The 10,599-nt window shown below is 46.9% G+C and overlaps 1 protein-coding gene across 1 annotated transcript in view; it reads left to right on the plus strand.

Moving 5' to 3' along the window:
* The window catches only part of atg7 (ATG7 autophagy related 7 homolog), a gene marked incomplete at its 3' end in the record, with an annotated part of 83,900 nt that overhangs the window by 24,054 nt on the left and 49,247 nt on the right, over positions 1 to 10,599 (plus strand). The window contains exon 12 of the mRNA XM_084167700.1: positions 4,342 to 4,500. Coding sequence (XP_084023826.1) covers positions 4,342 to 4,500 — 159 coding nt within the window. The remainder of the gene's footprint in view (positions 1 to 4,341; positions 4,501 to 10,599) is intronic.

Raw genomic sequence — 10,599 nt, forward strand, 5'->3', positions numbered from 1 at the left:
AGCGCCCGTAAGGTCCCCCTGCTCAAGAAAGCATATACAGACCCGTCTGAAATTTGCCAATGAACATCTGAATGATTCAGAGGAGAACTGGGTGAAAGTGTTGTGGTCAGATGAGACCAAAATGGAGCTCTTTGGCATCAACTCAACTCGCCGTGTTTGGAGGAGGAGGAATGCTGCCTATGACCCCAAGAACACCATCCCCACCGTCAAACATGGAGGTGGAAACATTATGCTTTGGGGGTGTTTTTCTGCTAAGGGGACAGGACAACTTCATCGCATCAAAGGGACGATGGACGGGGCCATGTACCATCAAATCTTGGGTGAGAACCTCCTTCCCTCAGCCAGGGCATTGAAAATGGGTCGTGGATGGGTATTCCAGCATGACAATGACCCAAAACACACGGCCAAGGCAACAAAGGAGTGGCTCAAGAAGAAGCACATTAAGGTCCTGGAGTGGCCTAGCCAGTCTCCAGACCTTAATCCCATAGAAAATCTGTGGAGGGAGCTGAAGGATCGAGTTGCCAAACGTCAGCCTCGAAACCTTAATGACTTGAAGAAGATCTGCAAAAAGGAGTGGGACAAAATCCCTCCTGAGATGTGTGCAAACCTGGTGGCCAACTACAAGAAACGTCTGACCTCTGTGATTGCCAACAAGGGTTTTGCCACCAAGTACTAAGTCATGTTTTGCAGAGGGGTAGGAGACAGAACGCGTCTCCTTCCTGAGCGGTATGACGGCTGCGTGGTCCCAAGGTGTTTTTATACTTACGTATTGTTGTTTGTACAGATGAACGTGGTACCTTCAGGCGTTTGGAAATTGCTCCCAAGGATGAACCAGACTTGTGGAGGTCTACAATTTTTTTTCTGAGGTCCTGGCTGCAGCATTGAAGGTCCACAAGAACACAGTGGCCTCCATCATTCTTAAATGGAAGAAGTTTGGAACCACCAAGACTCTTCCTAGAGCTGGCCGCCCAGCCAAACTGAGCAATCGGTGGAGAAGGGCCTTGGTCAGGGAGGTGACCAAGACTCTGATGGTCACTCTGACAGAGCTCTAGAGTTCCTCTGTGGAGATGGGAGAACCTTCCAGAAGGACAACCATCTCTGCAGCACTCAACCAATCAGGCCTTTTATGGTTGAGTGGCCAGACGGAAGCCACTCCTCAGTAAAAGGCACATGACAGCCCGCTTGGAGTTTGCTAAAAGGCACCTAAACAAGATTCTCTGGTCTGATGAAACCAAGATAGAACTCTTTGGCCTGAATGCCAAGCGTCACATCTGGAGGAAACCTGGCACCATCCCTACGGTGAAGCATGGTGGTGGCAGCATCATGCTGTGGGGAAGTTTTTCAGCGGCAGGGACTAGGAGACTAGTCAGGATCTAAGCAAAAATGAACAGATCGAAGTACAGAGAGATCCTTGATGAAAACCTGCTCCAGAGCGCTCAGGACCTCAGACTGGGGCTAAGGTTCACCTTCCAACAGGACAACAACCCTAAGCACACAGCCAAGACAATGCAGGAGTGGCTTCGGGACAAGTCTCTGAATGTCCTTGAGTGGCCCAGCCGTAGCCCAGACATGAACCTGATCGAACATCTCTGGAGAGACCTGAAAATAGCTGTGCAGCAACGCTCCACATCCAACCTGACAGAGCTTGAGAAGATCTGCAGAGAAGAATGGGAGAATACAGGTGTGCCAAGCTTGTAGTGTCATACCCAAGAAGACTCGATGTTGTAATCGCTGCCCAAGGTGCTTTAACAAAGTACTGATTAAAGGGTCTGAATACTTATGTAAATGTAATATTTCAGATTTTTTTGCTTTGTCATTATGGGGTATTGTGTGTAGATTTGATGAGAACATCAAAATCAATTTTAGAATAAGGCTTCAACGTTAACAAAATGTGGAAAAAGTCAAGGGGTCTGAATACTTTACGGTTTATGGACAGGGCCAACATTTAACAGTTTGATTGTGGCCTGTAAAATGTTGTCCCAATCCTCTTCAATGGCTGTGTGAAGTTGCTGGATAATTGCCTGTACTGGAACACGCTGTCGTACACCTCGATCCAGAGCATCCCAAACATGCTCAATGAGTGACGTCTGGTGAGTATGCAGGCCATGGAAGAACTGGGATATTTTGCGCTTCCAGGAATTGTGTACAGATCCTTGCAACATGGGGCCGTGCATTATCATGCTGAAACATGAGGTGATAGCGGCGGATGAATGGCACGACAATGGGCCTCAGGATCTCGTCACGGTATCTCTGTGTATTCATATTGCCATCGATTTAAAATGCAATTGTGTTCATTGTCTGTAGCTTGTGCCTGCCCATACCATAACCCCACCGCCAGAATAGGGCACTCTGTTCGCAACATTGACATCAGCAAACCGCTCGCCCATACGATGCCATACACGATGTCTGCCATGTCTGCCATCTGCCCGGTACAGTTGAACCGGGATTAATTTGTGAAGAGCACACTTCTCCAGCGTGCCAGTGGCCATCGAAGGTGAGCATTTGCCCACTGAAGTCGGTTACGACGCCGAACTGCAGTCAGGTCAAGACCCTGGTGAGGACGACGAGCACGCAGATGAGCTTCCCTGAGACGGTTTCTGACAGTTTGTGCAGCAACTCTTCGTTTGAGCTGACCGGGTGTTCTCAGACGATCCCGCAGGTGAAGAAGTCGGACGTGGAGGTCCTGGGCTGGTGAGGTTACAGTACATGTGGTTATCGGTTGTGAGGGCGGTTGGGCGATATGGCGTAAAGTTTGGAACTCGGTAGTGATTGTTGCAACCGAGGACAGACGATTTTTACGTGCTTCAGCACTCGGCGGTCCCGTTCTGTGAGCTTGTGTGGCCTACCACTTCGTGGCTGAGCCATTGTTGCTCCTAGATGTTTCCACTCCACAATAACAGCACTTACAGTTGACCCGGGGCAGCTCTAGCAGGTCAGAAATGTGACAATCTGACTTGTTGGAAAGGTGGCATCCTAAGATGGTGCCACGTTGAAAGTCACTGAGCTCTTCAGTAAGGCCATTCTACTGCCAGTGTTTGTCAATGGAGATTGCATGGCTGTGTGCTCGATTTTATATACCTGTCAGCAACGGGTGTGGCTGAAATGGACGAATCCACTCATTTGAAGGGCTGTCCACATACTTTTGTGTATATATAGTGTATGTTAGCTTTGGTGGGCAGTGTTTGGGAACCAACTAGGCTCTATTGTACCGATCTAAATCAACACAACTGAAGTATTTCACCCATGTCTGCTTTGTCATAGTGCTTTAAGTTCAGTGTTGTACCCAGAGGGCTATCCTACGAAGCAAGCTGGATCTACTCAGGGTTTTCTAAAGCTAACCAGCTTCAGTTAGCTTCACATTCCAGCTCGGGCTTCATCTGTACTACGACGGTGGATATTACTCACCCGCCTCGTTACTATGTTGGTGTGGTGGTCAGGGCTGGTTAACCTCGTTACTATGTTGGTGTGGTGGTCAGGGCTGGTTAACCTCGTTACTATGTTGTTGTGCTGAGCAGGGCTGGTTAACCTTGTTACTATGTTGTTGTGGTGGTCAGGGCTGGTTAACCTCGTTACTATGTTGTTGTGGTGGTCAGGGCTGGTTAACCTCGTTACTATGTTGTTGTGGTGGTCAGGGCTGGTTAACCTCGTTACTATGTTGTTGTGGTGGTCAGGGCTGGTTAACCTCGTTACTATGTTGTTGTGGTGGTCAGGGCTGGTTAACCTCGTTACTATGTTGTTGTGGTGGTCAGGGCTGGTTAACCTCGTTACTATGTTGTTGTGGTGAGCAGGGCTGGTTAACCTTGTTACTATGTTGGTGTGGTGGTCAGGGCTGGTTAACCTTGTTACTATGTTGTTGTGGTGGTCAGGGCTGGTTAACCTCGTTACTATGTTGTTATGGTGAGCAGGGCTGGTTAACCTCGTTACTATGTTGTTGTGGTGGTCAGGGCTGGTTAACCTCGTTACTATGTTGGTGTGGTGGTCAGGGCTGGTTAACCTCGTTACTATGTTGTTATGGTGGTCAGGGCTGGTTAACCTTGTTACTATGTTGGTGTGGTGGTCAGGGCTGGTTAACCTCGTTACTATGTTGGTGTGGTGGTCAGGGCTGGTTAACCTCGTTACTATGTTGTTGTGGTGGTCAGGGCTGGTTAACCTCGTTACTATGTTGTTGTGGTGGTCAGGGCTGGTTAACCTCGTTACTATGTTGGTGTGGTGGTCAGGGCTGGTTAACCTCGTTACTATGTTGTTGTGCTGAGCAGGGCTGGTTAACCTCGTTACTATGTTGTTGTGCTGAGCAGGGCTGGGGAGTGAGATGTAATCTTGTTGATGTGTTGTGCTCTGCAGGGCTGGGGAGTGAGACACATCACGTTCGTGGACAACGCTAAGATCTCTTACTCCAACCCAGTGAGACAGCCACTGTATGAGTTTGAGGACTGTCTGGGAGGAGGCAAGTCCAAGGCCCTCGCTGCCGTCGACAGACTGGGCAAGATCTTCCCTGGAGTGGTGAGTCTCTGACCCCTGACCCCTGACCCTGGGCTCTAAATCCAACCCTAACCCTCTGTCTCAATAACACCACTAACCCTAACCCTGTCATGGTGAGGCCTTACCCCTCCGTCTCAATAACACCACTAACCTTAACCCTGTCATGGTGAGGCCTTACCCCTCTGTCTCAATAACACCACTAACCCTAACCCTGTCATGGTGAGGCCTTACCTCTCTGTCTCAATAACACCACTAACCCTAACCCTGTCATGGTGAGGCCTTACCCCTCTGTCTCAATAACACCACTAACCCTAACCCTGTCATGGTGAGGCCTTACCCCTCTGTCTCAATAACACCACTAACCCTAACCCTGTCATGGTGAGGCCTTACCCCTCTGTCTCAATAACACCACTAACCCTAACCCTGTCATGGTGAGGCCTTACCCCTCTGTCTCAATAACACCACTAACCCTAACCCTGTCATGGTGAGGCCTTACCCCTCTGTCTCAATAACACCACTAACCCTAACCCTGTCATGGTGAGGCCTTACCCCTCTGTCTCAATAACACCACTAACCCTAACCCTGTCATGGTGAGGCCTTACCCCTCTGTCTCAATAACACCACTAACCCTAACCCTGTCATGGTGAGGCCTTACCCCTCTGTCTCAATAACACCACTAACCCTGACCCTGTCATGGTGAGGCCTTACCCCTCCGTCTCAATAACACCACTAACCCTAACCCTGTCATGGTGAGGCCTTACCCCTCTGTCTCAATAACACCACTAACCCTAACCCTGTCATGGTGAGGCCTTTGCACCCTTTTAACACTAGAATCGCCTGGCCTACAAATCTACTTTGAAACAAAAGTACACACCTCACACACATGGTTATGGGCTTTAAAAAAAGAAGACACCTGTACCATGTCAGATATAGAGTTGAAGTGTATTCGATTTTGAGTTTGCATCCCAATATTACACTTTATATACATCACAGAAGACTGAAATATAACAAAAACTGTTTGTCGTAGAAACACCAGATTTGTGTCTTTTTTTAACACTAGAACAGCCTATAAGAACCCACTAGAGAACGTTAAGAACGTTGGCATCAGATGCATATCAACCTGCAAGGTGTGCAAACAAGAACCACACTTCATAAATAGTGGATAAACAATTGTAAAGGATGAATTGCATGAAGAAATAGTAGTAGAAATATATCCATGTAAAATATAACAATAGTTATTTAGATGGTCAAGAATGTTTTGCATATTTCAAAAAAATAAATAAAAATAAAATAAAAATAATAGCATATTTTCGTTTCCCTTACAAGAAAAACATTACAATGTAATCCATTTGATCAACTTTTTATAGATTAGATTATTATTAGTTATAGTAAATAATGCAGTCCAGTTACAGCTTTATTCCGACAAAAGCACCAGTCCGTGAACGGTTGTAAAAGGATGAATTTCATAAATAAATATTGGTGGAAATATATCCATGAAAATATATAAAATCGGTCATTTGTAGATTGTATCGGACACTGTAATGCACCCTTACACCCGTGCTTGTGTAGCACATGGGATGTGTGCAACTCACTCCTAAGCCTGAAGTGTCCCAACTTGCGCCAGCATAGAGTTAGCTGACTGGTAAGATGCTTCAGGCGGGCTGTCTAGCAAGGCAGAGGACCTGGGTTCCAGCCTCGGTGTGAACCTAATCAGGACGAAGCGGGACTCTCTTAAGCAAGCAGCGGGACGTCCTTTACACCTTTTACTCATGGATCAATCTGGTCTTTATGCTTGGGGTCCACAGTCAACACACAGCTTCAGTCTTCTCTTTATGCTTGGGGTCCACAGTCAGCACACAGCTTCAGTCTTCTCTTTATGCTTGGGGTTCACAGTCAACACACAGCTTCAGTCTTCTCTTTATGCTTGGGGTCCACAGTCAGCACACAGCTTCAGTCTTCTCTTTATGCTTGGGGTCCACAGTCAGCACACAGCTTCAGTCTTCTCTTTATGCTTGGGGTTCACAGTCAACACACAGCTTCAGTCTTCTCTTTATGCTTGGGGTCCACAGTCAGCACACAGCTTCAGTCTTCTCTTTATGCTTGGGGTCCACAGTCAGCACACAGCTTCAGTCTTCTCTTTATGCTTGGGGTCCACAGTCAGCACACAGCTTCAGTCTTCTCTTTATGCTTGGGGTTCACAGTCAACACACAGCTTCAGTCTTCTCTTTATGGGGTCCACAGTCAGCACACAGCTTCAGTCTTCTCTTTATGCTTGGGGTCCACAGTCAGCACACAGCTTCAGTCTTCTCTTTATGCTTGGTGTCCACAGTCAGCACACAGCTTCAGTCTTCTCTTTATGCTTGGGGTCCACAGTCAGCACACAGCTTCAGTCTTCTCTTTATGCTTGGGGTCCACAGTCAGCACACAGCTTCAGTCTTCTCTTTATGCTTGGGGTCCACAGTCAGCACACAGCTTCAGTCTTCTCTTTATGCTTGGGGTCCACAGTCAGCACACAGCTTCAGTCTTCTCTTTATGCTTGGGGTCCACAGTCAGCACACAGCTTCAGTCTTCTCTTTATGCTTGGGGTCCACAGTCAGCACACAGCTTCAGTCTTCTCTTTATGCTTGGGGTCCACAGTCAGCACACAGCTTCAGTCTTCTCTTTATGCTTGGGGTCCACAGTCAGCACACAGCTTCAGTCTTCTCTTTATGCTTGGGGTCCACAGTCTGCACACAGCTTCAGTCTTCTCTTTATGCTTGGGGTCCACAGTCTGCACACAGCTTCAGTCTTCTCTTTATGCGTGGGGTCCACAGTCAGCACACAGCTTCAGTCTTCTCTTTATGCTTGGGGTCCACAGTCAACACACAGCTTCAGTCTTCTCTTTATGCTTGGGGTCCACAGTCAGCACACAGCTTCAGTCTTCTCTTTATGCTTGGGGTCCACAGTCAGCACACAGCTTCAGTCTTCTCTTTATGCTTTGGGTCCACAGTCAGCACACAGCATCTGGGCTTTGTGTGAGCAAGCCCCACAAACACATCAGTTGCACTGCGCACAGTTTTCATGGGCCTTGTTTCCTGTGCACCTTTACCTGACATTGTCTCATTTTTCCCAAGTGTGAGTTGTATTGAGTGGGGAAGAGGGAGAGCAGGACGCGCTGCTGCCTCCTTGGCTGCCTGCTTGGCGGCTGTAGTTTCTTTCTTGGCGTTCGTGGGTGTATCACAAAGCTCACGAGTCAAGATCCATGATGAAATCTCTCCCGCTTGACTGTCTTGTCAACACGTGGGCGTTGATAGCAGCCATGTTGTAGAGAACAGCAACAGGCCAGAGTACAGTCCGAGGGGAGATGGTATACCATTTCCAGCCTTTCGTCATAAAATAATTATATACCGCCCACAATCCTTCATCATTACATTATTGTTCTAAATTCAATCATCCTCATCATTCAGATCATTCCAATTCAATTGTGAGGTCACATGCACAATTATCAGTTTCTGTCTGCTTTCTGTTGCCCGTTCACCCCATTAACCCAGTGTAGCTCAGTTGGTAGAGCATGGCGCTTGCAACGCCAGGGTTGTGGGTTCGTTTCCCACGGGGGGCCAGTATGACAAAATGGATGCACTCACTAACTGTAAGTCGCTCTGGATAAGAGCGTCCGCTAAATGACTAAAATGTAAAATTAATGACATTCATTCAGTGAGGAGAGAGACTCCTTAGCGCCTGGGTAGCAAAGCCCTTCGGCACATTTTGTCTTGGCCCCTTAAATTGGTAATAGCCGTTAAAAAAAAAAACTGGTTAACAGCCTCTAAATACCTTTTTTGTTTGTGATTGTAACATTTCTGACTGATCAATTTAAAATGTAAATATTCTGGGAAAGTCATGTGAGGAGGAGGATGACGTTGCAATTTTTTTTGGCAGATTGTTTTTATTTACAAATTCCAACGTCAGTTGCCGTTGGCCTTTGGCAGTTCTTGTGTTAACTGGTTCAATGGGGTGACGGCAAACTACACATTTGTTTTATACTGAACGAAAATATGAACGCAGCATGCAACAATTTCAACGATTTTAACTGATTCAAATAAGGAAATCAGTCAATTAAAATTAATGAATTAGGCCCTAATCTATGGATTTCACATGACTGGGAATACAAATATACATCTGTTGGTCACAGATACCTTAAAAATACAAAAGTAGGAGTCCAACAGATTGTATAATACAATAGATTAAGACATGGAGGACAGAGGAGTCCAACAGATTGTATAATACAATAGATATTTAAAGGTACTGACTGTGACAAACGTGTCCTGCTGTCCAATTGACATTTCAATGTGACTCCCACCTGTTCTCCAAGAGCTGCTGAATTCCATGTTCACAGTTATCCATTTTTATGTTAAAGTACCAGCGGCCTGGGCTTTGGCCCCGAGTCAGAGCAGGTCCACTGAGGCCATAGCCCAGTGAGACACTGGAGCCGGGCCGTGGAAGAGGTGAAAACTCAAAAGTCAGAGCCTTTTTGGTCTAAATCTCACTAAATTTGGTCAGATGCTTATATTTACGTAGTCTGTCCGTGAGGGTTTACCTGTTCCCTAACCTGTACTCCAGCTGCTGCTGCTCTGCTGCTGTTGCAGAAATTAAATTAGCCTCCTGTCCCGATGGATTAGCCTCCTGTCCCGATGGATCAGCCTCCTGTCCCGATGGATTAGCCTCCTGTCCCGATGGATCAGCCTCCTGTCCCGATGGATTAGCCTCCTGTCCCGATCGATTAGCATCCTGTCCCGATCGATTAGCATCCTGTCCCGATCGATTAGCCGATGGATCAGCCTCCATTTACGTAGTCTGTCCGTGAGGGTTTACCTGTTCCCTAACCTGTACTCCAGCTGCTGTTGCAGAAATTAAATTAGCCTCCTGTCCCGATGGATCAGCCTCCTGTCCCGATGGATTAGCCTCCTGTCCCGATGGATTAGCCTCCTGTCCCGATGGATTAGCCTCCTGTCCCGATGGATTAGCCTCCTGTCCCGATGGATTAGCCTCCTGTCCCGATGGATTAGCCTCCTGTCCCGATGGATCAGCCTCCTGTCCCGATGGATCAGCCTCCTGTCCCGATGGATCAGCCTCCTGTCCCGATGGATTAGCCTCCTGTCCCGATGGATTAGCCTCCTGTCCCGATGGATCAGCCTCCTGTCCCGATGGATCAGCCTCCTGTCCCGATGGATTAGCCTCCTGTCCCGATGGATTAGCCTCCTGTCCCTATCTATGGTCAATGTCCCGGATATTATGTAATTATATCTAGGTCCTGTATTGTCTTCACCTTCTGGTGGTCTAATGAGCACCCTGATACGTACCTCCCAGCCTCACATCTACAATATTAGTCTCTGTCTCTCTCACACACACACGTTTTGTCCTTCTATCCTCGTGGGGACCTAAAATGTATTTCCATTCAAAATCCTATTTTCCCTTACCTTAACCCAAACCCTAAACCTAACTCCTAACCCTAAACCTCTTACCCTATCCATAATTGTAACCCTATACCTAACCCCTAAACCTAAAATAGCCTTTGTCCTCATGGGGACGTGGGAAATGTCCCCACGAGGGAGAATTTTCCTTGTTTTACTATCCTTGTGGGTCTCCGTAGAACACACCCACCCACTGCTTGGCTGCAGTTACTATTCAACGCTGTCAGATGAAAGCCGCTTATCTCCAAAACAGGAACTTTTCAGGAAATAGAAAAAACGGCCATATTTTAACCAAAATGCAACTACCAAACTTCAGAAGATATTTTGAATACATTTTGTTGGTACTAGAGTCATGAAATGTTCAGAGTACAATTGTGTTGAAAGTTACTGCTTTCAATACAATTGGCAAAAATGCTACAATGGTACATGTTACTTATTGAAGGAACATTGCATTTAGTGTAGCACAAGCTGGTTAGCTTCTCTTTGGTTTCATATGAAGTGGCTGGCTCAGGCTTAGAGATATAATGGACAAGTGTTGGTGTACATTATCAAACGTCAGAAATACCCCACTAAACTCCTTAGCTAGATGTACAATTGCGCGACTAAGACCTCCTTCGGCAAAACTTCAATATGAATTACAGATTTCTTGAGTTATGTTGACTTATTCTGACAA

Source organism: Coregonus lavaretus (assembly GCF_964263955.1).
Source record: "Coregonus lavaretus genome assembly, chromosome: 8".
NCBI classification, from domain to species: domain Eukaryota; kingdom Metazoa; phylum Chordata; class Actinopteri; order Salmoniformes; family Salmonidae; genus Coregonus; species Coregonus lavaretus.